At 39.1% G+C, this 27969-nt stretch overlaps 1 protein-coding gene and 1 non-coding gene across 3 annotated transcripts; one reads left to right on the top strand and one right to left on the bottom strand.

Moving 5' to 3' along the window:
• Positions 1-320: 320 nt before the first annotated feature.
• LOC139945164 (uncharacterized) lies at positions 321-27969 on the top strand. 2 transcript variants are annotated; one of them, XM_071942447.1, is made up of 10 exons: positions 321-537; positions 7192-7571; positions 14075-14207; positions 16257-16371; positions 17216-17335; positions 17911-18135; positions 19058-19328; positions 20196-22886; positions 23278-23438; positions 24462-27969. In XM_071942447.1, exons 2-10 carry the CDS (start codon positions 7193-7195, stop codon positions 24603-24605), a joined length of 4239 nt encoding a protein of 1412 aa, XP_071798548.1. In that variant the 5' UTR covers positions 321-537; position 7192; the 3' UTR covers positions 24606-27969. The 2 variants fall into 2 exon arrangements, with proteins under 2 accessions (XP_071798548.1, XP_071798549.1); XM_071942448.1 differs by lacking the exon at positions 321-537 and adding an exon at positions 3458-3526.
• On the bottom strand, positions 27241-27314 carry Trnas-aga (transfer RNA serine (anticodon AGA)). The gene has a single exon. It is a non-coding gene; the product is annotated as a tRNA-Ser (tRNA).

Below are 27969 nucleotides of genomic sequence, written 5' to 3'. Positions count from 1 at the left end.
TATATTATGATTTTATATGGTACTATTATGTGTTCATTTAAGATTTTGTTAAATTTCTTTTTCAACTTATGGAAACTTTATAAATCGTCTGCATGAACAAAGAGTTAATTAATGTAAAGTTAATTTAATTCAGATTTAAACAATGAAATTTTTGTCAACATACTGAGGTCTCCCTGTCAAATGATAAGGAGACAAAACTGTAAGAGGAAATCTTCGGCATTTGCAAGTGCGCCCTCTCTTGATCTCTCCGCCCTGATGATAAGGAGCATGAAAAGAAAGTAAATTTGCCATTCGGCGCCTCATATATCATGTCAATAGTGCACACACACACAAACTCACAACACGAACGAATAGAAAGCCGGCTTTCTCTCATCTTTTGGTGATCAATTAGGTTGTCATTGGTCGTTAGAGTCAGTCGCCATCGCCAGTGTGTGGAGATCGCAAGGATCAGAAGTAGATCCCGGCTTGTGAAGTCTGCATTCACCCTTGCCACATGACGTTCTAGTCTCCATCCATGTCATAACAAACAGAGCAAAGGTAAGAATGGATCTAGATATGTTTGGCATAATGAGTTCTCTGCTCTCTAGTTCTAGATGTATCCCCTGTGTGTTACCTGTTCAATGTGGTTACCCGGTTGTATAACTCAAACTGGGTTCGTATAACTCACTCAACTGTACGTTGTCAGGTTGTGTACGATGATGGGGTGGCTCCTTCCTAGCTCTGCAGCCGATTTCACATGATTTCATGAAACGCTAGGATTATTCCTAACTCGAGTTTTGACAGGAAATTTGTCCTAACTTAGGATGTGTTCAATAGACCTTGTGCATTGACGTCATCCAGCCACCATCTTTAAGGTCAAACGGTGACGAAATAATCGAAACGCACATAGATTGGCCAATGAACAACCTCCTTTTGACCTCAAAGCGGGGGCGCTGTACTGAAATGACGCCATGTGCACAAGGTCTATGCGTCCTACGTATTTAGATACGGAACTGAACCCGTCCCTAAGTGAAGTCCTAAGATTAATCCTAAGTTAAAGGGAAAGTTTGGTGAAATCGACGGCAGGGCTCTTGTGTTGTGAGTTGACATTGTTGTCGTGAATAAAATCTTGTGACAGTCTGTCATGTCGGTTGAGACTTCACGACCTCACATTACAGTACACTTCAGTCAGTGACACTCACAATGTCATGCAGCACTAACTTACATTAGTTGCCATAATGTAACTGTCCTCCCTCCGGCCTGGTGGTTATTGGGAGGAGGGTTACGTTATCGCAACTATCACAGCACTATGAATGGCACAAGTTAAAATGGACCAATTGTTGGATATTGTTTTCTTGTTGTTTTTGGATGTCAGACAACTCGTCCGTGGGACAACTCTACGGTTCGGACAACTCGACAGTAGAGACAACTCGACAGTAGAGACAGATTGACAGTTTACAAGACAACTCGACTTTGACTTTGAGACAATTCACCGATCCATGAAGCCAGGCCCAATTATCATTGACCAATCACAACCGCGAAATCTGATCACCATTTGAACCGTTTGGTGATCTTTGCACTAATGGTGATCGGGTTTCACGGCTGTGATTGGTCAACTGGTAAGGAGGCGGGGCGTAATGGATCGGTCTTTTCAACCGATGGCCAAGGCAAGACAAGTCGACGGTTGAACCATGGTTGAACGCACCTTCGTTACTGACATGTTTACACAAATTTCCCTTGTAAACCTTAACCCTAACCCTACCCAGTCTTCCCACTTGGTGTACGTATCTCAACATTTATGCATAAAAAACACACCTGTGAAAATTTGAGCTCAATTGGTCGTTGAAGTTGCGAGATAACTACATATTATGAAAGTAAAAACACCCTTGTCACACGAACTTGTGTGCTTTCAGATGCTTGATTTCGAGACCTCCGAGGTCTCAAAATTAAATTTGTGGAAAATTACTTCTTTCTCAAAAATTACGTTACTTTAGGAGGTAGCCGTTTCTCACAATGTTTTATACTATCAACCTCTACCCATTATAACTCGTTACCATTATTACCAAGAAAGTTTTTGTGCAATTTTGAGTAAATACCAATAGTGTCCACTGCCTTTAAAGCAGCTCTATTTAATTGAGTCCAGTAGACAAGAAAACATACACAGACCCTTCACAAAGCACAAGACATACTCTCCTGCACAATCAACAAGTGCTCTTTCGTATCAAATTTTGTTAGAGAAGTTAGTAGTCAGTTCAGAGCGTGTAAACAATTTTCCACAATGATAGTTGGGCTTGCTGGACCAGGGTCCAATTGTTCAAAACCTGTTCCATCCAGCTAGTTCTACATTAATTTAATCTACTGCTTACATTTTGGGGTCTGTTGCCCTTTTAACTGGTTAGAGTACTGGCCTAGGTACTACAATGCCAGTATTCTCTCCTCAGTGAATCATATGCATGGGTAAACTTGCTTCAATGGACACATTGGAAAGAGGAGTAATTTCACCCACATCAATTTGAAAGTTAATCAAGGGGCGTGTATAATGTAAATGATGTAACTGTCCAATGGGACACCAAGCTCTATACATTCTGAGCACAGCCCAAAGCTGTTTACTTAAAAAAAATAATAAAAAAAACATTTAACAAAAATGTATTTGGAAGGTATAACTTTTGGTTCCTTTTAAAGTTAATGGCATTAACTTTATTGGTTAGAAGCCAGCATGTACACAGCTTTGTTAGTATTTAACACTGTTTAAAAAGCATTTTGAAAAATGTGGTTATAATGTAAAAAGAATCCGTTTGTAATGTAAATTTTTTAAAGACACTGGACAGTATTGGAACAATGACCAGTCTTTTCACTCGGTGTATCGCAACATACATGTATGCATAAAATAACAAACTTGTGAAAATTTGAGCTCAATCGGTCATCAAAGTTGCGAGATAATAGTGAAAGAAAAAACACGCTTGTCACACGAGGTGTATGTGCTTTCAGATGCTTGATTTCGAGAACTCAAATCTGAGGTCTCTAAATCAAATTCGTGGAAAAGTAGGCCTACTTCTTTCTCGAAAACTACATTACTTCAAAGGGAGCCGCTTCTCACAATGTTTTATACTATCAACCTTTCCCCATTGCTCGTTACCAAGTAAGGTTTTATGCTAATAATTATTTTGAGTAACTACTTATAATAGTGTCCACTGCCTTTAAAACGCACTCAACTTGCATATGTTTTTAAAAAGAATACAAGACTGCGCCTGACATTTGGGGTTACTGGCCTAAAGAAATGATAACTGAACCCTGGACTAAGGTCATATGGCAATTATTTAAAACAATCATTGTGTTTAATGATTGTGCAGTTAGCAACATTCAAAGGTTGACAGTGCAAAGTGTACACAGGTCCAAGGTACATCTCAGATCTGTACACAATGATGGCAATGTGCATTACACATGTAAACAATTTCAAAGCACAGGCACATCGCACTGAAGCTCTGGTGTATCTGTTCAGCAGAGTGAGGGTTCGAATCCTGGTCTTGAAGATTTTTCCTTGTTTCATGTAAGTCTTGTCTTGTCCCTTTGTGTTGTGTACACACTCGTAAAAGAACCCAGTATGCTTTGACACAAGTCAACTTGGTAACGAGGTAAAATGTTAACTAAGTCTGTTTTCATCAAAATCAAGATACACTCTTAGTGTTTGTTCTTATAAAATCAGTTTTATTTTGCTTTTTGTTGATTGTAAAAAAATCTGCACTCAATGTTTTTTTTAAACCAAGCGGTCTTCAATAGGTTTTCCTTTCAAATTCAAGCCGTATAGACAGCACTACATGTTCCATTAGACAGTTTGGCACTAAAGATTTCACCCCATTAATAAATTATTTATCTAGATCACTTGGCTTAGTAGCAAATTGAAGCTTTAACCCCCTTCGTCAGTTGTTATTACTGTCGGTTTATTTCACACGAGCGAGCGCACTTTAGACAAAGTGGATATCTAGGCGTCCACAATGCTTAAAGTGGTTTGATAATGTTGTTAATGTCACACAAATTTGTTTGATAATGTTGTTAATGTCACACAAATTTCACTTAAAGACACTGAACACTATTGGTAAATGTCAAAGACCAGTCTTCTCACTTGGTGTATCTCAACACCATGCATAAAATAACAAACCTGTGGAAATTTGAGCTCAATTGGTTGCCGAAGTTGCTAGATAATAATGAAAGACAAAATACCCATGTCACACGAAGTTGTGTGTAATCAGATGCTTGATTATGAGACCTCAAATTCTAATCTGAGGTCTCGAAATCAAATTCGTGGAAAATAACTTCTTTCTCAAAAACTACTTCACTTCAGAGGGAGCCGTTTCTCACAATGTTTTATACTATCAACCTCTCCCCATTACTTGTTACCAAGTAAGGTTTTATGCTAATAAAATATTTTGAGTAATTACCAATAGTGTTCACTGCCTTTAAAGGAACGTTACAGAATTGGTAAGAATCAAAAATCGTGAAGATCACAGATTTACATTAAACTTACACGGTCTAAAGATGATGATAGTTGAAAACATCCGGTGGAATATTTTTGTCTGAAATGTCATATTTGTTGAGAAATAAATAATGTAACTTTGCGTTTGGAGTTTATCGCTCAGTGAGTGTTTTATTAATTTTTTATTTTGCCATCAAATGCAATGCAAAACTTGTAATCGTTTTTTTAATATTCTTTCGTGACCCAGATGGCCGATCGATCTCCAACTTCTACAGGTTATGTATATGGTGGATTACATAAAGTGCTTTACACTGCCAGCAACTTATTTGTTAGCAAAAACCAATTCTGTAATGTTCCTTTAATGTACACTGTGCCTCACACAAGATACAGTGCATTAAAACTTGCATTGAGAGTACTGTATACATCATGTGAATGTGGAGGCACAAATCACCAGGGGTGATTCTTACACTTGATTTTCTCATTTCTCACATCTCTGGCTAGTGAGGGTTGATTAAAAAACCTGAACAGCCTCAATTCCTTTTATTCAGTGTCAAAGTGAAGGAATGCAAATTGTAAGAAGGACTAGGGGCCAGTAGGCCCAAATACACTGAACATATTCAGGCTTTCCTACATGTATAACTGGGCCCATTTTTATAGAGCTGCTTAAAGGATCGGTCGAGTTGGTCTTTGAAAATCGTTTGAAATCGTTCATTATTAAATGCATGGTTGGAAAGATGTTTTAAAAGTAGAATATAATTATCCATCATATGCCTCGAAATTGCATGGTTTTTCTAATGCCATGAATTAACACGGCATGCCATTTTGTGGAGTCAAGTTTTTGACTCCATAAAATGGCCAACCGTGTGAGTTCGCAAAGTAAAAAGGAAAGCTTTACTGTCAAGTGAAGCTCTCATCTGGAATATAAAAAAGTATTGCGCCAAAATGGATCACTTTGTACAAGGTTCAATGAATTCTTGTTTCTAAGTCATGCACAGACTTTTAAAAACATGACTGCGACCAGGAAGCTAAAAATGTTTCTGGAACCGACATGATGAAGAGTTAGTTAAGTGAGCACTGTAGTCACAGTTGAGGTGAATCTATTCACAACAATTAAACTAAAACTAAATCATATGTAGACACAGGTCAATGACAAATAAATGTTATCACTTTTTGTCCTTTGTGTGTTTTTTACCATTCACTGTTTTTTTAATTGTTTTTTTTTACTGCATACATATGAAACAGAGATGCAGAGTTTGGCTCTTTTCTAAGGAGTTGATGTAAATTTACTTGTACATGGGCAATTCCAAGCAAACATAGACATGACACCAACAAATCAAGGTTTTGTCACAACTTTCTTTCCACTTAGAAGTTAGAATCTTTTCGATAGAGGAGGTTTTTGAATTGTGACAAGTGTTTTTGTTTTACCATGTCCTTTTTGTGTACATTATAACATCCAGAGCACAAAGCCCACAACATTTCTTATATTATCAATTCAAAGCCTTGGGTGTCAAATACAAATCGGTCTATAAACTTAGTGGAAAGAATGTCTCACACAGAACTTCAAGCACCACGATCGAGAAATGACACTGAAAAGTGTAATGCGACTGACCGTGGAATTGCCCACATGGTTGAGCAGTGCTCGAACCTTACAATGTACACTGGGCTGCTGGCCCAGGGCAGGCCACTGGACAAGTGACAACATTGCAAACGGCCGGTCTTGTGTTTTCCAGTTGAATAGCAAATTGTGTCCTTGCTTTTGTTTTCTCTGTGCCAGTGTCAATTAAAAAAACACGGTCATGACATTTCAAAGTCTTGATGTGTCTGCTGTGTCTACATGTAGCATTCATTTTTCTCTCTCTCTCGCTCTCTTTGACAAGCTGCAGATTGCATGACTGACAAGGTTTTGCCTTGATCAATTTTCAGTGACCAGCCATAGTCCAAGTAGTAGTCCCAGCCTATTTTCTATACCATCCTCCCGGGTAATAGTTAAAAAGAAGGACAGTTCTTTTCAGAACAGAGAAGTCTCTCGAACATCCAAACAATCTACTCTGCGGTAGAAGAATAAAGACAGACAGTTCTTTAAGAACAAACTCTACCTGGCAAGATACCAAATGGTGTTACCGCAAACCAAATATGAATTATCTAGATTTTGGCCAACATACCACCAAGAGAGAACGATGCAGGGCACTGCTTATTTATCACTGCTCTACTACAGCAAGCCAAAACAAAAGGTCATAAATATTATTAGATTGGCAGTTTCTAAAGCTCTCTAAAAATGTATACTTTCCTCTCATTATTTCGAGTCTCCACTAATTAAGATCCCCCAGGCACAGGAGGCCTTGATTTTTTCCTCTGTTCCATTAAGCCATTACTCCTGAAGAAAACATACACCCCCAACCGAAAGGATCACTTATATGTGGCTGAAGTACACATAATAGATCAAAATATCGGAGCACTTATAAACTGTTTTCTCGAGGTATGCCTGTCACTTGGGCTTAGGCATTGGCATTATGTACTTTCAACATACTTATTCAGTTGTACAACAAGCGCCATGATGAAAGCTAGAAAATATTGCCATAGCCTTCGAAAAAAAGACTGTGCTAGGGTCAAAATGTCGGGCTATTAATTGTTATTTGTATAGACCATAGGTCCTTTTTGGTGTTCTCTCTTTTTTAAAAGAATTGTCCATACTACGAATTTCATTGTTAATTTTGAAAATAATGTTTCCTTCTCCTTTCCAGCATGTCTACTAGCGAGGAACCATGGAGCCTGGAGGGAAGGAAGCACACAGTGTCCCTCCCCTCTGACCAGCCCTCCTGGAGCAACGTCAAAACCTCCCTCAAGAATCTCTCACAGGTCCTGAACACAGAGGCCCTCTTGCCCGCTCTCGGGAAGGTATACCGGGCGGCTCACCCTAGCCAGTTCAATTGGCACACGGATGAGCCCCTTGTTGAGACGAGTCACCCTTTTGTTGGGCTTGGGCACTTTCTTGAGCATGTCGCTTCGGAGACGGAGAGGAGCGTCTTCTTTAGGAGGGTCCTGCCAACGATAGCGAGGTTGGCGGAGGAGATGGAGAGATGGTGCCCAAGAGAAGGAGTGCAGTATTCATCACATCAGGAAGGTACTAATAATAGTGGCTTCTTATAGAGTGCATATCCGTCACTCGGTGACACTCAATAATAATAATAATAATAATAATATTGAAGTCTTATATACATGTAGCGCACGTATCCACCAAACAAGGTTCTCAAGGCACCGAGTGTACAAACTTTCAGAAAGATAGGTTATTGCAGTGATGAATTCTGAGACCCAATTATTTAGCACCTTAGAAGGGTTTACAAGATGCCAGGAACACCGGGGCGAACCCCTTCTCTTTTCAATAAGTGCACTGGGTTCTTTTACGTGCGTTACACAACACATGGGACCAACGGCTTTACGTCCCATCCGAAGGACGAAGCAATGGTTAAGTGTCTTACTTAAGGACACGAGTGTCACGGCTTGGGATTCGAACCCACACTCTGCTGATCAGAAACACTAGAATTTGGTGCTCTTAACCGCTCAGCCACAACACTTCCACAAGGCGCTGTTAAAACATATATCTTTTTACTGCAAGGTATGTGGCACTGTGTTTGAATTATGAGACCTACTCCTTTTACATAGCACCATGAAATAGTTTAGAAAGTGCTTTTGGGTTATTTGATGACTAATTGTACATAAAAAGTACTCACTTGACCTGTTTCCTGTTTTCCCCCAATTCTTCATTAATGCATCCATCCATGAAACCTTAGAGAAAATACAGTAAATTTTCAGCAGTTTTCAGTAGTTTTTCTTCCTTTGTACCCCCCCAAACTCCACCCCTTACCTTTCTACTCCCCACAAGTTAAGCTCTCATCTTAAAATTGACCTCTTGGCATTGTGATGGGCAATTTAACATTTCTGTCAAAGCTACAGGTTTTGTTTATATTGATACAGTCTAGCGTCGCTAATTATTCCAGAATAATACCTGTTTGTGCCCAAGGTTAGCGTTATCGTTATTGAGGCTGGCTCTGCCACTGAAGGAAGATTGATGTGTCTTGAAAAACAAACAGTTCAATAATAATTGGCTTTTACGGACCCAGCTGTTGACGTGACAATGTTTTCCTTTTAACCAGTTAATGTAGCTCGCGCGCCCGGGCTGCTAAAATGTGCGGTCGGGGGGCCATACATCAAATAGCAATCAGTAATTTCACCATTTTGGCTGTTTGGCTGCTTGGCGTCGTTTCATGGGAATGGTTTCATCCAGCAAATTTCCTGAAAAATATTTAGATTGAATGTTTTTGGTGCACACACTGTATATTAATGAGTAGCAAATAATTTTTTTTTTGTGGAGCATTTTGCTTTGCAAGTAAAAGGAAACCATTCACGTACCTAATACTTCATCTTACTGAAGTAATTACCTAAGTACAAGGGAACTGACTCAAGATTCGAGCCCTGAAAAACATTTTTTTTACAGTTTCAAATACAATTCCACATCAACTTCCTCATTCCAGAGTATTTTTGTGTGTAAAATCCTTACAATTACATGTACATAATGCCAATGGATTGCTAGTACACAATCAAGCTTCTGTTATCGTTCATTGTACCAACTTTTCAATTTATGTGGCACTCAGGTTGCATTAGTACATGCTGGCACCGATAGGCCCCCCTATAATCTAAAAAGACCAAAGGTACATTCCATATCGAGATGTTATTGTCAAATATTTTCCCATGAAGATACATGTAGAGAATGAGTGAAGAGCTTTTAAAACGTAGGTCGTTCTAAAGGTTATTTAGTACAATGTGTGCAAAACTGCATGAAGGATTTAAAAAAGCTTTTGAGTCTGTATGAATCTTGCAAAGGTTTTTATATGGTTGTCTTGCATTTTTGGGGTCTTTTATTTTTTTTTTATACATTGTAGCGTAGAAGTTTAAATCACTTTACGCATACTTAGTACCTAAATTTGAAAAAACTTTTGAGTCATAGAATCTTGCAAAGGTTTTTATGAGGGTTTTTTTATGGGTTTTGGGGGGGGGGGGGTGTTTTCTTGTTAACATTGTAGTGTAGAAGTTTAAAGTCACTTTTATATACAAGTGTCTACATGAAAACCTTCATTTTTTGAGAATTTTTCACTAATCTCCTTGTACCTTTAGGTTTGAAAGACGCAAAACTTGAGATATGGGATAATTTACTTTAAAACAAGTATGTTTTCCGCTAGAAACTACAAAATGTCTTTTTCTTTAACGTAATTGATGTTTGCAAAAAAATAGTTAATGGCCTGACAATTAGTCCATAGCAGAGTCTTCCTTGAAGGCTAAATATTTATATTTGTTACATTTTTGTTGAAACTCAATCTTCCATCTCATTCTCAAACTTCACATCTCAACCAAAAACTTAATTTTTTATTTATTACTACATCCACATAACAAATACGAAATATTCCTTTAAAAACACATGCCAGTTAAAAAAATAAAATTAAAATAATCAAAATTGATTGTCAGTGTCAATTTTCGTTTCTATAAACATTCCGAGTGTACACTCTGCTAAAATAAAAACAGCCAACACTAGAGCAACAAACAGATAGTGTTGAAGGGCACTGTGTAGAATTTAGAAAAGCCAAACTGTTTCTACAGTCCAGTCGAGCAGAACAAAACTCCATTGATTCGGGGTCCCCTCGCTGACCAGTGAAATTCCACTGAAACTAAACGTGTAAACACAGCGAGGACGGTGTAGGTAGACACACATACGCACATCTCAAAATTATTTGAAGTTGAAATTTTTGATTGATTGAGACGTGTGTACGTTAAAGGCCATGTGAACATTTTAACTGGTTAGCCGTCTCCTCCGCCTCATACAAAAATTATAGAGCATCGTTTTTATTCCTGACCTTCTTTTCTTGTTAATATAAAATGTATGTCAGGTGAATTAACAATTAACATGAACTGTCTCCTAGATTTTTGAAAATCCACGGTTAATTTTAGGGAATGCTTTTTGGCACTGCTGAGACGAGGTTAAGCAAAGAATATGGAAAGTCTGTTGCGATTGCAATATTAACTCTCATTCAAAATGAAGGTTGTGGCACTAATATCCTGTATGTACATGTAGCTGCTGATCAATATATCTGCTAAGCAAGAATTTGCAGGAAACCAGTCATTAGTGGTACATGTGACAATGACATGGCGTTTCTGGCTGGTAACTTGCTTGCTTAGCAAAATTGGTCTGTGCTCAGTCACTTTTTGTCCTTTAAGAAAACATGATACATACCTTTGGTAATTACTCAAAAAAGAATGACCACAAAAACTTACTTACATGTAGTAAGAGGCACTGCAGCTGTTGAAAATGTACAACATTTTGAGGAATGGTTCCCTTCTGGTTTTAGAGAAAGGGACTCAAATACATATGATTCTGAGAAACGTTTCTGCATGAACGTGGAACGTTTCTCAAACTGTGTATTCTAGTTCCAGATTATTCTTCCTGGAAGGACGTAACTGTTACAGATTTTTGCCAATATCTCAAAAATGATGACCACCTTTTGGATTGAAATTTTCACAGGTTAGTTTAACTATTTGTATTCATAAAGAATTATTGAGTGGTTAGGAAAAAAAAGTATACTGTGCCTTTAAGCAGAGCTCTAGTATGAAATAAGACACAACTCGGGTTCGCCAAGCAGAAATACTACTCATTTGCTAAGCAAATACTATACGCTTGCCCTTTAAAGAGAGACAGCTGTAACATCTCAGTGCAGTCTTATTTATCAGTTAACAGCAGAGATTATTGCGTTACCCTAACATCATAACAGAAAATGGATCACGGCCGCATTTCAATCTCTCGCCTTAATCAAGAGGAATACAAGATAAGGTCTGTCCATCGAAATTCAATCTGCCGTAGCAATATCCTCCCTGCAGGAGACGGGTAATATCATGACATATTAAATCCATAAATTAAAGTCTCGAGATAGATGGCTCAGGACGAGGAATAAATGTTTAGATGTTAGGGCTGGAGGGAGATTGGAGAAATTTGATTGTCAAAATAAATTGTCGGGGCCGGATATATACATGTTGGCCTCTGATTATAGGGATTGTAACGAGAAAATCACATAATCTTATATTTTATTATATTTTGCGGGCATGATTTTCTTTCAACTTTTTTTTTTTGCCCTTGGAAAAAAGCAGATTAAAAAAAAAAATTACGCCTGAAAAGTATATTACATGTACATGCATGTAGATCCTACACAACTTGTGTTGTACATGTAGGTTAGGTTAGCCCTTGTACATGTACTCATTAAAATGTTCCTACTGTTTTCCAAGGACCAAATTTTTATTCCTGATTTTAGATCATTTTCATGTCAACGAACAGCAGGGACTATTTTGAGTCTACTTTTATCTTGTCCTTGCTCCTCATTGTTTATTTAATACTCAACTCGGTTTTGATTTTGTTTCATAGTGGACAGGAACTTGACTCTATTAAATTCTGCCTGCATTTATTTTAAGCATGATTGATGATGTTTGAATTTGTTGTTCCGAAGTCAAAGGCCAGGCCCCGGGATAGTGTTGTATGAATGAGAACTTTACAGCAGCGTGTAGCAGAATTAATTGAATTTTTTTTTTTTTACACAATACACACATGAGTGTTCATGTGTGTGTGAACTGACATACATTTACAGAGTTTCTTAAACTTGCATTACCATAGGGTCGTACATGTATACGAGTTACTTCAAAAAATTAATGTCCATAAAAGCTTACTTGGTGAGTACATGTACATGTGCAGAAGCTGTTGATACATGTCGTTTTTAAAACTATTTTGAGAGAGGATTCCCTTTGAAGTACATTATGGATAACTTTTTGCCCCAACACATTTGAATCTGAGAAATGATTAATGCATGAAGGCAGAATACAATATGTTCCTCACTTGACCAGAATACAGGTCTCTTTGTCTCTCTTCATCACTTCAACAAATTCCCAGAACAGCAAATAACGGTATCTTTTTCACTTCAAATTTATCAAAATGATGGTCTCTTCAACACATCAACATGACCAGATTAATGGTCTCTTTTTTTATTTCAGAATGACCAAAATAGCAGTCTCTTGGTCACTTCATAATGACCAAAATAATGGTGTCCTGGTCATTTCATAATTACCAGAATAACTTTTTTTTTCTTTTCTTTTTTACCAGAATAACGTCCTAGCCAGAACACATGAAAACATCATTGTCCCATTTTAATAAACCAGCCATCTGTTTATGATTTTTGCAATTGTGTTTGTTGGTGAATCGTTATAGATGCAAGGTTCTTGTAGCCTGTCTTTCATGTATTCTAGAATATAAATAAGGAATTATGAAGATGAGCCATCTAAGGACAACATGTACTTGATAATGTCATGGACCATCTTCTTACTCTCATTCTGTGGGATGTGATGCGGGACGATATGGACTTCTGTTTTTACACCCGCTCTTCGTAAGCACTCCACATTGGAAAAATAAGGATCCCTGGCAAATATTCCATTAGGCTGGGTCTATTAAAGGCACTGGACACGTTAGGTTATATTGTCAAAGATCAGTATTCTCACTTGGTGTATCCCTACATGTACATATACATGTATGCATAAAATAACAAATCTGTGAACATTTTGACTATCTTTGCGGATAATGAAAGAAAAAACACCCACAATTAACTTGTGTGCTTTTATATTCTAAAGGCTTCAGGACAGTCTTTTAATATTTGAGTGGGAAATTACCTCTTTCTCAAAACTATGTTAAGTGCAGAGGAAGCTGTTTCTCTGGAAGTATTTTATACTATCAACCATAATTATTATTTAAGAGTTTTTTTTTCCAATCACATCATGTTGATCAGGAAAGTGCCCTTTCATGGATAAGGATGTAATTGTGCGAAATTCGGGTTGAAAGAGACAAGACCCAAGGTTTTGTACAGACCAGAAGGCTAGTTGAAAATCCTGTTTGTTTTGCCATTGCTAGGACATTGTGTACCATTTTCCATAATATTAGACATAATATAATAGAGTTTTTCTTCAACCTTGACTATGCCCTGATTTCTTATTGTTGATCGAAACAAACCATAAATGTTTCCTAACCTCTTTGCTGTGGTTCATTTCTACAGTTGCAAAATCAGTTCTGCTCTGATTTCTGATTATTGACTGACAACACACCTTCAAATAAAATGATCTCTCACCTTCTCTTGTCTATTTCATTTCTATATTTGCAGAATCAGTTCTACATGTAACCTTGACTCTGCCCTGATTTCTAATCATTGATTAAAACAATTCATAGAATGTTCTCCGACCTCTTTTCCTCTTTTTTATTTCTACATTTTCAGAATCAGTTCAGAAACCTCGTCTGTCCTTGATTTCTGGTTATTGATTCACAAACCAAAATATGCTCTCACATTTTGTCCTCTATTTTGTCTGATTTTTCAAAATCGATTCGGAAACCTCAACTCTGCTCTGATTTCTTTTTATTGATGCACAAACCAAAAAATGCTCGATCTCACATCTTTCCCTCCATTTTGTTTGATTCAAAAATCTTGACTCTGCTCTGATTCACAAACCATAATATACTCTCTAACACTTTCCCTCTGTTTCAATTATATTTTGCAGAATCGCTTCAGAGTCTTGACAGGCGGTTTATTGCTACGATGATTGCCAATGCGTTCCTCTGCACGTTCCCCAAGCAGCAGAGTGTCACCATGAACGGGGTTAATTTTGATGAGTTCTTTCAGTTCCTTATTTGGTATGTAGTACATCCGTACATTCTGTACTTGGAGGATGACAGTCTGTTTGAATTGCAACCCCCAAACCAGGATAGAATAATTAACTAGAGATTTATATTGCACGATTTCAACAAAAAATATCAACCGCACATTACAACAAGAAGTATTTAAAACATTAGATAAAAAGTACTGACAAATTACATACTACTCAAAGATCTATACATGTATGTAAGCACATTTACATGTACAATGATACCTGCGTGTGTCATCTGTGAGGATATGGCTGTTGTTAACTAGCTAATGGATGTTACGCTACATGTAGTTGGCTGTGGCTAATGGTTGTAGCTAATGGATACGTGTAGCTTCTGAATGTGGCTATTTGTTGTGGCTACTTGCTGTTGCTATTGGTTGTAGCTAATGGATGTAGCTACTGTCTGTGGCTACTGGCTGCTGCTATTAGTTGTACATGTGTAGCTTTTGTAAAAAAGGCCTACATATGTAAAAAGGCTATGTTGGTTTAAGCTGTGAGTTGTTTGCCTACACACAATCCAATTGAAAATAACCTAAATTATGAAAGAAACGTACGGTGTAAGAAAAGTAAGCCCCCCCCCCCCAATGGAAAACTCAGTAGCTGCAGTTGCTTTCATGCTGGACATGTAGCAGCATACACCTGTACTTTGTGGATGTAATTACCTATTGATTCTACAGAAAGAACAGCGGGTCTTTTTAGCAACAAGGGATTACAACAAAAATTATTGTCATTAATCCAACAAAAAAACCTTGAATATTTAATTATATTTTTATATAGAGAGGAAATTTGTTTTGATTTATTCATTAAATTTAATGGACTGGTTTCCTTGGTAATGGTGACGTCTGGCTAGGCTTGATTCCTCAAGTTGACGGTTGGGTGTTAGTGTAGAGATTTGTGTGTTTGGGTCGTGGACTGGATGAGTTTGGTTGAAAGTGAGCGGGTTGAGGTTTGGGTTTGAGGTTGAGGTTTTGGATTTGGGTTGGACTTCAGGTTTGGGGTTGGGTGTTAGTGTAGAGATTTGTGTGTTTGGGTCGGGGACTGGATGAGTTTGGTTGGAAGTGAGCGGGTTGAGGTTTGGGGTTAAGGTTTGGGTTTGAGGTTGAGGTTTTGGATTTGGTTTGGACTTCAGGTTTGGGGTTGGGTGTAAGTGTAGGGATTTGTGTGTTTGTGTCAGGGACTGAATGAGTTTGGTTGGAAGTGAGTGGGTTTGGCTTGAGGTATGGGGTTAAGGTTTGGGTTTGGGGTTAAGGTTTTGGTATTGGGTTGGACTTGAGGTTTGGGGTTGGGTGTTAGTGCAGGGATTTGTGTGTTTGGGTCAGGGACTGGATGAGTTTGGCTTGGAGGTGAGGGGGTTGGGTTGAGGCTGTGAGATTTAGGGTCGGGCTTGAGGAGAGAGGATGGTTTGAGGAGACAGGGTTGGCTTGGCTTTATTCCTCAAGAATTTGTGTGTTGAGGTCAGGGACGCGGGGTTTGGCTTGGAGTTGAGGGGGTTTGGTTGAGGTTTGGGGGTTTGGTGTGAGGTTTGGGCTTAAGGTGTGGTTTGTGGTTGGACTTGACGGTTGGGGCTGGGTGTTAGTGTAGGGATTTGTGTGTTTAGGTCAGGGATGCGGGGTTTGGCTTGGAGGTGAGGGGGTTGGGTTGAGGTTTCGGGTTGAGCCTTTGGGTTAGGATTGAGGAGAGAGGATGGCTTAAGGTGAGGGGGGGGATTGAGGTGAAGGGGTTCGACATGAGGCTCGGGTAGTGCTTGTGAGGAGAGAGAATGGTTTGAGGTGAGGGAGTTGGGCTTGAGGTGGAGGTTTGGCTTGAGGTTGAGGTTCTGGATGGGCTTGAGGTGAAGGGGATTGTGCTTAGGTTGAGGGGGCTGGGCTAGAGGTGGGTAGTTTAAGATGGAAGTGGCTCGAAGTGATGGGAGGCTGGGGTTTGCAGGTACTCAACAACTGTATGTTTGTCGTTACATCTACAGCTAGGACAAGTTAAAACTGATTTGTCAATATCCAGTTACATTGATTTGCTCATTTTTTTCCTGTTCCTTCTTCAGTTCTTCCACCAGAAATTCTCAGGCTGCTAAGCTACGCTGTTTCCTGAACTACTTTGACAGACTGGCGGGGGTAGACATGGAAAACTTCAGCGGGCAGATTTCATACATCAGACAGGTAACTTCAATTTCAGTTATTCTGGTTGTGAAGCCAAGGACTCGCAGAAAAGCGTACTTAATCACTATACTAGCCAAGAGCCCCATGAAAAGAAGTCAAGGAAGGAAGTTTCAGTTTTATAGATGTGGAAAGAAAACCCCAGAGCATTATTCCAGGGAAACTGACACAATGGTAGGGACTAAAAACCAAATCCACATTATTGAGAAACCACGCGATCAGTTAGGGTCTGAAAACCCAATCCACATAGTGCCCTCGATGTAATTTGAACCGGGGACCTAGAGTTGGAAGGTGAAAAAAGATACCTACACAAACCCAGGGATGTGATTTCACCATTTTTAACTGGAACTGTCGTGTTTTTTTTTTTTTTTTTCTTCTTTTTTCATTTAGATAAAATATATAAAAACATGAAGATAAAGCCAAAGAGCCAAAGAATGCCCCAGACTGCAGAATGGGGTTTTTAAACTCAAAAGATAAATGTATGAAAGCAGGCTTCGCGCTCACAAGCTTTCGCGTTCTCTCAAGCTTTCATGCTTTGAGCTCAGTTCAGGTTTCTTTTAAACAGCCTATCACATTCTTGGACCAATCTGACTGCCCTATAGTGCCATGTGCATGATCTTAAATTGGGTCCTACAATGTGTGTGTAAGGCAAGGAAAAAAAAACTACTACGACAACCCAACCACAAGCTTTAAAAAAGAACCTTGAAACAATATTTTATGATGTGGAAATTCCAACAGAAATCTTTGTCACAGGAGATTCGCAAACTAATAAAATTAATGACTCATGCGCATAAGGGCCAATGACCTACGACCTTCCCTTGAATGAATGTTTGTTAATTTGTTGCAGGTTTTGCATGAGGATGAAACCATTTCACTGGAGGGGTGGCTGGACAGCAAAGCAGACTTGTGCCCTCTCACCATTAGGCATATAGGCAGGATAGAACATGCAGGCAGCCATGCTTTACAGGTATTCATAAGTAATGTACTCACTAATCCAAATCCATTTTTTCATTTTTTATTTTTTTTCTTCAAATTTTACGTTTGATATTGAATCTTACCACATAATTTACTTAAAATTTTAAACCCTTTGGAGATTTTCAACTGACAAAAACCGTCTGTGTAATCTCAAACTTACACATGCATGTTTGCTAGTTCCAGTACAATAACAAAATTATCGGGAAATTTCTAAAATGCCTTTTACTAGAGGATGCAAGGCTCTGGAAAAGAAAAGAAGAGACAAATAGAAAAAAGGCTGGATGGCAGGACAAGATAGACCCAGATTTTGGCTGTAAGCAAAGCCATGAAATTGGGCCCAGCTGCCAGCCCTCAATTTCACAAAACTTTTACTAACTTAGGATTAATCTAAGGACTTGTGACAAGCTTAGTTCCGTGCCCATAGACATAGGACGAAATGAACCAATCCTAAGTTAGGATGAGTTTCGTCCTAACTAAAGATAGAATTAATCATAGCGTTTCATGAAATCAGCTGCTGGTCCCAAGAATACAATTAAAATCACTTAGAACGAATCCTCCAATCCTCAGGTTGACTTCGCCAACCAGTTCATCGGTCGGGGCACCCTAGGCGCTGGACGCATCCAGGAGGAAATACGCTTCTGCACGTGCCCAGAGTTGCTGGGTTGCCTATCATTCATGGAGAGCTTACATGACAATGAAGCTATTGTCATCACAGGATTTGAACAGTTTTCAGAATGCAGTGGCTACAGCAGCACGCTGAAGTTTTGTGGGGATTTTAGAGACACAGGAAAGGTCAGTACGAGATGTTCACATCATCCTTCTGATTGAGTAAGTGAATATGAATTTACAGTTCTGTGCATAGCTGTGCTGCAAGAGACAAACAGTTTAGTTATATGGTTTTACAGTGTAGGTTGTTGGTCAATTTTTTGTTGTAAGAGTTGGATAATTTTATAGCATTACCAACAATTTAAATTAGATTGGCCTGCAAATGCCGAGGCCTAAAATTATGGGAAAATGCCTGCAACTGCCTAGGCGGGGTACTTAACAATTAATATTAATACCTATTACTTACAACTTTAACCAATGAGCAGGTTCTGCCCTGTAAGGGGCAAACACCACCAAGCCAAGTCAAAACCTGCTACATTGGCTAAAGAAAATATTAGTGAAGAAAACTGTCTTAATATTCAAGAACCTTCTCTGGCCAGAGCTGACGGTGAAGTAGACGAGCATTTGTCGCTACGCCTCAGCAGTTTTCAAAAGAAGAAGGAAACAAAAGCGTGCGTCTTTTGTGCACAAAGAAAGCTTTATTCACTCTTAAAGGAATTCACAACAAATTCACTGGAACCGTTTGATTGTCTTGATCCTGGCGCTGACTTGAGCAAGCTAGTCAAAACATTGGGACCAAGGAATAACTCACTCTGTAGCAGTGAAGTTAATAATGAGAAGTCCCCTCGAGTAGTCTTGGCCGATTTCCTACATTCCGCCCAGGTAGCTCTTTTAAGAACTGCGAAGTCTCTCGAATTTCGAAAAAAATCAACCCCCTGATAGTAAAATATAAAGCAAGATAAGTTCTCATGACAACATAATGTACAGTATCCAGCAAGTAGACACATGGTATTACCGCAAACCAAATAAATATCACTGGATATCGTTACTAAGATGTACATATGTAGAGGGGTTAACTTACGAAAAGTTTCCTTTTTGTCTGTTACAGAAGGACATTACAGGTAATTTTGCAAACACACTGATTGCAATTGATGCCATGCCGTGGTCCGGATATCTCCAAAACCAATTCAAGACCGAGCACATCCTACGAGAACTGAACAAGGCCTTCACTGGATTCTGCTACCCGAAGTCAGAAAGAAGAACCCTTTCGGTTGGACATGGTGAGGCAGACAGTGGTAGCTACCAGGATGCACTCGACCAATCACTGATCTCGACAGATGGGACTTTTGATACAGCCTCTTCTGGAGACAATGAAAGCAGTGAGTATTTTATTTAGTCTGATGTATTTAGTGGGTGGTACAATTCTGGTTTTAAAAATTGTGTGTTCGCCTAAAAAATGGCAAAACAGCCGAGCTCAAAAAATAACAATTGAAAAAAGCAGAGATAAGCTGTTTTGCCTTAAAGCTCAATCCCTTCATTGAATTATTTGTTGCTTTATCTCTTTTTTACATGTACTTTTCTAATTATTTATTCATTCATTTGTTAATACTTTTTATTTATTTGTTTTAATTAACTATTTATTTGTTTATTTATTTATTTGCTATTTGCTTGTCTAATTTCTGGTTTTGGTTTTGTTATTTTAATTTGTACTTTGTGTAAACAGATTATTTATATTAATATTTATTTCTTTTTATTATTATTTTCCAAAGAGAGTATTTTATATAGTGTGTTTGCTTCCCTATGTGACTGGATTAACAGGCTTTCGAGCTACAGTGTTTAATTATACTTTTGTTGATCCTGGCCATCACATTAGGGTTGTTTTATAATTTCCTGTGCCCTTATTGTTTTTCTTGCTTTGTATTTACTTTTGAACATGTACTTATAATTATCTATTTGACATACTGTCTGCTTGTATTTGTATTTGTTTATTGGCCAAATAAAGAATAAGAATAAAAATAAGAATCAGTTAAATGTAGCCCTCACCTTGAAGTGGCCAACCGGCCTTGTGAGTCGGGCGATATCTCTTTTTTTTAAATTGTGTTTTTAAAGACTATAGCAGCCTACTGGCAAGACTATGTTGCCATTCTTGATGTTTTCATTTTATAAATTCAACCAAATATTCTTTGAAGAAGTCTTAGTCATTATTAGCATGAGTTAATTTTCTTTCTTTTTCCTTCTCTTTCCAGGAAAGTCTTCATGCAACTCCAACCTTCACGGTTACAGTGGCTCCCTCAGTCGTGCTATTACAGACATCGCCATCAAGGATGCCACCGGTTCCTTCCCATCTCTCAACCTCTCCCGAGACGAGTCTAGCCACAACTCTCTAAGCACTGTACTCACCATGTCCAACGCATCGACACCGCGTGATGAAAATGAACCAATGCAGAATGTTGTGTCGGGGTTGTCGACAGGTCCGCTGGAAGACTTCGCTGGGGGACTTGTCGATAAGGCCCTGAGGGAATCCCAGCCTGGATTGCTCCTAAAACAAGATGAGCCCCGAGCAATGCAAGAAAATGGTCTTTCAGTCTCAGAGGTGATTCTGGCTGACGGCTCAAGAGTGGAGTCAGGGAGCGGGGAGCCTTCAGAAGATCAGAGTCATTTGCAGAGTCAGGCTAGAAGTCTTGTAAGCTGTGCCATACAAGACGCCGTTGGAGTGATTGAAGGTGAACATAAAAGTACCAGCAAGCCACTCGTGTGGACCAGCAACAATTTTGGTGCTACTCTGCATAGTAGAGAAGAGGCAGTTAATAATAACACCACAACTGTGTATTCAAGTGGACAGGGCAGACCTATAATGACAGGTGCAGAGAGTATTGGTACTTTATTAAGCATAGATAAGGCAACAATTAGTCATACAGACATGCAGGATCGCCCTAACAAACGAGAGGTTTGTGATATTCATAGGGAGAATGGAAATGAATTTGGTGCAACGTTACAAACCACCGATATGGCACCAAATGATGTTGAGGATGGAGACAGAGGAGGGGCTTCACCTTTCAAAAATGACTCCCAAGTAACACCCTCGTCTCCTGGAAGGGATTCTCGTAGCAGCAAGGGCTCTCTGGGGGACTTCAGTTTGATTTCATCCACATCCTGTCCATCATCGGACAGCTTCGTCAAACTCAATGGTGAAGGCGATATTTTGTTCAGACAAAGGCACCCAAATCAACCTTTCTCAGCCGATATCATGGCCAATGACATCTTACAAGATGCTCTGGGATCTTTGCGGAAGCATTTTAACATTTCCTCTGGTATTCATACGACCAGCTCGGGGGATTCCCTGGAGGATCTAAGTGAAGTTCATTCAGCGACATTCCCGTCGAGAGATCCTTCGGGATCCTTTGAGAATCTTACAAGCTGTGATCTGAGCAGCAGCTCTTGCTCCGAGTATGTTCATGTGAAAGTTGCCAATTTCAGTGTGGATACCCTTGCCCAGGATATCATAGCTTCGGCCTTTGAGGAGCTAAATAACATGATCCATGAAATGACTGAGCCATCTCTCAAGGACACTGGGGAACTTATTGGTGAAATCTCTCGCCCTGCTGTCCAAGCAAAAGATGGAAGTGATAAAGGCAGGACTGGAGCTAGAAGCTACTTCTCGCTCACCGAGGAAGATATTAGAAATGGAAATACACTTCAAAGTGAACGGCTGAATGATCAACATCATGGAGCGATTCCAAGTGCCAGTACTGCAGACAGCTTTGCTGAGAAGTTCATCGGACAGATATTTCAAGAGTCCCTACAGGGAAGGGGGCCGATTGCAGGAGGGAATCAAACCACTTCAGATCCTGGTACACCCCCACCTTCCCCAACATCACCAACATCACTTGAAGCCTGCCTGCAAACACCACAGTCACTTGAGAAGTCTTTGGTGACCATTTCGGAACAGCCAGCAATCAAGGAGCCCCAGTATGATGGAGACAAGAGGCTCTCAAATGATTCATCTGGGACAGAGAGTAGCCAATCTCGAGAGGCTCGCATTCGGGAGTGTGCCGAACAACTTGTCGCCAGGACGTTACCGGAATCAGTAAGGCTGCTTGGAGGCAGTGCTCAGACAACAAGTAGTAACAGCTCCCGGAGATCAAGTGCCCGGAGCTCTATACCAAATAGCTCCAACAGGTCCAGCATGGACTGCTTCACTGAGGATCTCCTCAAGATCGCTAATATAGACCCAATGGGGAAACGACCAAGCCGGACGGAAGAAAACCTTGCTTTCTTTGCGCAGGAGATCAAGCGCATGGCAGAGGCAGAGGAAAAAGCTGCCAAGAAACAAAAGGAAGACTTTGCCGACTTCACTATAGAACTGCAACGCCGTAGCAGTCAGTCACAAGTCCTTGATGGTGAATTGATTCAGGTTAATTTAATTGATTCTCTCGCCGAGAAGCAGTCGAACGAAGTCATATCTGACGTCTTCGTTCGGCTCTTTGGAAAGCCATGGTCAGAAGCTGAACACACTGATGATCCCGAGCCCGAACCTGAATCCAAACCATCTCGCCAACCAACTGAAAAGACTTGCGAACAGTCAGAGTATGAAGAGCTTGCTTTAATCCAAGGACGTACGCCTCGTCGACCTTCAGAGCAGGATCTAATCTGCATGGCAACCAACCTGGCAAACTCTATCATAGAGGCTGCTCTCAAAGTCTATAGAGAGGAGCATCTGCATCTTCCAACTACCCAAGGGGGGTACAGAATGGCTCCCATCCATCCCGAAGAAGGGCATGGTACTCCCTCAGATCAAAGAGGTGTGGCTTCACATCAGAGTAGAATTTTAACCCTGGATGAGTTTGCTTCGGCTACAGCTGAATCTATCTTAGACCAGGCCAAGCAGTGTCTCTCTAAAGTACTTAAGGAGAGAGGAGCAATAGACAAGGAAGAAGGTGAGAGGATTTATCAAAATGCAACAGAAACTTCTTGAGCTGGCAGATACAAACATTAATAGAACAGAAACACCAAGAATCTAAACATCTTAAAACATCTTAAAAGAGCCAAAACGACAATAAATACACATTTCAATCAAACAAATTGAACAGCCAAAAATCAGCAAAAAACAAATGTGGGTCGTCAGGGACCACAAAAGTAAAATAAACCTCGACAGTGACAGGGCGCAATTATACAAAGCACAGAAACTACAAAGATTGCTACAAAGTTAAATTTATTGCAAGAAAGCAGTTTTTTCAAAACATTTCTGAGTTAATTTATCCTGGCCTTAAATAATGCTTTTGTTTGGAAGTTTTTCATAATAATCTCTTCTCTCTCTATCATCCATAGTATCCCCAACTGGTCACAGGCCAATCTCCACCGGTAACTGGGGTTGTGGTGCCTTTGGTGGCGACCCTCAACTCAAATCTTTAATACAGTGGATGGCTGCTTCCCAGGCTGGTTCCCCACGATTGATCTATTACACGTTTGGTGACGAGCGCATCTCCAGGGTAAGAGTTACCATTTTGTATTGATCAAGGACTTGGAAGGGTTTGTGTACTTTTTGTATGACACAAACGCAATGTCCCCAGATTTACATTGAACATTACACGATTTAAAGCCATTATACACTTTCGGAACAGAAAAAAAAGAAAAAAGTTTACAGATTTACAAATAACTTACAGGGTTTACAGAAGGTAACAGTAAAAGACTTTTCTTGAAATATTATTCCATGTATGCTTTACTTTTTGAGAAAACATTAAAACAATTATCAATTCTCGACATCGAGAATTACGGACTGTAGTAAACACATGTCATGACACGGCGAAACAAGGGTGTGTTTTCCCGTTATTTTCTCCCGACTCTGATGAACGATTGAGCCTAAATTTTCACAGGTTTGTTATTTTATAAATAAGTTGTGATGCACGAAGTGTGGGTCTTTGGCACAACAGTTTACCAAAAGTGCTCAATGGCTTTAAAGATAATGTAGGTAGAAAGATTCCCTTCAAATAATACTTGCTGAGGTGCTGTAGTTTTTGAGATATGAGTAAAACAATTTCATGATAATAATGGTCGTCTCGATGAGACAAAAACTATTTTAGCATGTACAACAGATTTACACAAATCTCCTGAAAAACTTACTCCAAAAATGTGATGACTAATAATGAAGCTGAAACTTCTACAGGAAAATTGTAATACATACATCTTCATTTACAGTGAGTTTGGGATTCATGTCATGGCAAAAAAACTTGATCTACAAAGGGTGTATCAAGACCCTTGAAAGAATTACAGCGGGCTGCTTACTGATGATCAGGGGTGGATTTCACAAAGGTAGTCCTAACTTAGGACTAGTCCTAAGCAATGCTAAGAGATAGGACTGGTCCTAAGTTAGGACCACCAGTAAAAAACTCATCCTAACTTATGACTTAGGACTGGTCCTATCCCTTAGAAATCCACCCCAGACCTTTTATTCACATGGCACCAGACTGAGCTAGCCATCACAACTAACAATACCCTTGTCTTTCTTTGCATAGCTACAACGGGTGATTAACGAGACCGAGTCCAGACAGTGGACAGTTGGTGACCTCTTTAGAGCAGTCCTTGACCACAGCTGGTTGACCCTCAATGTCGACTCCGACCCTCTCAGTTTGTTTGAACGCATCATCAAAAGTGTATGACTTTGGGGTTTAACGGTGAATTTGGTTTTTGAAACTGAACAGCTTTTGTTCTATCTTGCGAGTGTTTTTGTCATACTTATTGTCCCAATTGTCATTGTTGTCCTTGTCAGCATTCTTATTGTCATGAACAATGTCATTGTCATTGATGATAATAGTAAGTGTCATTTGTGACCGCAGATCCAAATATCACTTGAGACTAATCAGCATTATACCACAGTTATAAGCCATCAGCATTGTCATTGTTAAACTTATTGGCCCTGTCGCCATCAAAATCATGTCATATTGTTGTCACTGCAGTCTCCTTCCTTTTTGAACTATCGAAATCATACAAGTCATGCATGTACATGTTTCTATCTACGTAATGCGGCCAACTTTAGCCAATGTCATGGCCACCAAGTCAGACAGTCTAATTTTGTGTATATAGATCCACCCTGTTTACGTATGTGGCGGATTTTTTTATTTGAGAAGACAAAATTCCACTGAACTGTACTCAGAAATGAATAACATATAAAACCTTAAAGACTAAAATATCAAACGAGAACTTATTTTAAGATAATAATATACAGCCTATGTAAATTTATCAAGGATGTTTCCTTAGAGATCTTAAAAGCTCAAAGAGCACCCTCACTGAGGGTAAATGGAAGACCTATGGCTGACGTCAAATCTGTTACTGATGAACATTTTACACAGATGAAATATTACTAAACAGAGTAATTTTAACTAAAAATACATGTAACTTATGAAAAGTATTTTTTAAGGATGCATGTGACAGTGTGTTCATTTCTTAATACAACTAAAAACTTTATCTCAACATGTTATGATCATGTCTAAAGATTTAAAAGAAAACTAGACTCCCTGGGAGACCTTCTGACACTAGGTGGCAGCAGACTCTGTGGTTTGTCATTTTTTTTCGGGTATTTCTGTTAATGTCTGAGCATGTTCATTACTTCATTATTTTCAAGAATATTGGATTTACACAGTACATGTGTGCCCGCTGCCGTCTTCATGTAGTAGTAAATCTAGAGTAGGGCCAATTTCATAGAGCTGCTTAACAGCCGATTTTTGTGCTTACTGCGCATTTTCCATGTTAGAGCTCTGCTTACCATAATAATAACATAATGAACATTTATTTTGTGCAGTTACCTATGTAAATATACTCTACTGCGCATTACAAGGAATACAAAAAAATTGTGAAAAAAAAAATGAAAAAAAAAATGCACAAACAGAGCAAGAATGAATTACATAGGTGAAGTAAACAAATGGGTTTTTAACTTAGATTAAGGCAAGAAAAATAAGCTCAAGAAAAGGCGTGCTAACCTTCTGGCGCTTACTGCACGAAACAATGGTGTAACCATACAAATCCAATGTGATCGCACAGAATGGCCGGTTAGTTTTCTTGCTAACCTGTTAAATATGCTTAAACACCTAAGCACATTTTTCAGCTACAGTAAGCACAAAAAATTGCTTAACGTTAAGAGGCTCTATGAAATTGGACCCTGGTGTCAATCACTTTGTAGGGGGTTTAAGTGTAGTTACTGAAAGCTACCGTACAATTGGAAAGACTGCCAATGTGACGGTAGTAACGGTACACAGACCTTATAAATCACAAAATACTTGGTACGTGCGCTGTAGGTGTAAAATGAGGTGTCATAGCCGAGCGGTTAAGAGCTCAGGATTCAAGCACTGGTGTTTGATCAGCAGGGTGTGGGTTCAGATCCCGGTCGTGACACTTGCTACATAAAATTGGGGAGGTAGTGCTTTCTGCTCTACCGGCTAGGCTTCGAATTGAAGATGCCCAAGCCTACGATTGCGCGTCTGCTTAGTGCAGAACTCTATGGTGTTTACCAACCAATAGGGTCTGTAGGCATGCGTAAATGTTATTAGCACATTTCATGGGAAGGGTCCATTGACTAGCATGCACCTCATTCAACAGTTGCGCAATGGGTACTTCAAAAAGGCCTGTAGATGGTGAACTTGTTTTGTTTTTTCTTGTCATTGTAAAAGCCTTCTATTCTTTGTGACTGGTTATTACAATTATGCAAAGTGAAATAATGTTTTTAAAAATCTTGAAATTGTAATATTCAACAAGCGCATCATGTATTATTAACGAAAAATTGAGGTATTGGACTTAATTGTATTACTCAAATCATGGCAACAGCTGTATAAAATTAATGAAATAAGTATTGTTTATTTTTGTTTTAATACAGAAAATATTGTTATTTGGTGCTCAGGTTAATAACAAAAACAATCTAAATGTGACTTGTTATAATTATTTTCAAATGGTACGTTACTTTATTTTCAAAGTACTACCCAAAAATACTTTCAAAACTCTTCTCACTTTGGTTTAAAAGTAACAATAGTTACTACCGGGTAGGTACTATTCAACAGTGATTTTTCCATTTTCACAACAGCATTACTTGTGTTTGGGGCATTTGAAAAAAAACTTTTTGGAAGGCATGCAACTATGTTCATGGATGGGATCGACTGAAATCATTGATATGTTAATAATTGTATGGTTCACTGGTTCAATACAAGAGCAGGATTATTAATTTTTGGTTTTTACCCATATACACCGATGTGTGTAGCACTGTATACTCAGTACTTTCCCGAGTCCTGTGAAAAAAATCACAGGCATTTTTACTCGGGTGGGATTCGAACCCACGACCTTTGCAATTCTAGAGCAGTGTCATACCAACTAGACCACCGAGATTGCCCGGTAGCTAGAGGCAGTTCGAATCCTATGATTCTTGATTAGAGCAGGATTCTTGATTAGATGTGTACTGTTGCTTTGGCACAAAACCAATCATGGTGTACATGGGAATTCAAACGAATGAGGAGTTCAAATGGTACGTATTACCGAGGCTAGGTATTTTGACAAAATAATATTTATATCAGCTACTGTATGCTCTAAAGCCAGTGGACACTATTGGTAATTGTCAAAGACTAGTCTTCACAGTTGGTGTATCTCAACATATGCATAAAATAACAAACCTGTGAAAATTTGAGCTCAATTGGTCGTCGAAGTTGCGAAATATTAATGAAAGAAAAAACACCCTTGTCACACGAAGTTGTGTGCGTTCTGATGCTTGATTTCGAGACCTCAAATTCTAAACTTGAGGTCTCGAAATCAAATTCGTGGAAAACTACTTCTTTCTCGAAAACGAAGTCACTTCAGAGGGAGCTGTTTCTCACAATGTTTTATACTATCAACCTCTCCCCGTTACTCGTAACCAAGAAAGGTTTGATGATGGTGATTATTTTGAGTAATTACCAATAGTGTCCACTGCCTTTAAAGGAACACGTTGCCTTGGATCGGTCGAGTTGGTCTTTGAAAAGCGTTTGTAACCGTTTTTTTTTAAATGCA

The sequence above is a fragment of the Asterias amurensis genome, chromosome 12, assembly GCF_032118995.1.
Source record: "Asterias amurensis chromosome 12, ASM3211899v1".
NCBI classification, from domain to species: Eukaryota; Metazoa; Echinodermata; class Asteroidea; order Forcipulatida; family Asteriidae; genus Asterias; species Asterias amurensis.
This window is presented reverse-complemented; position numbering and strand designations above follow the sequence as displayed.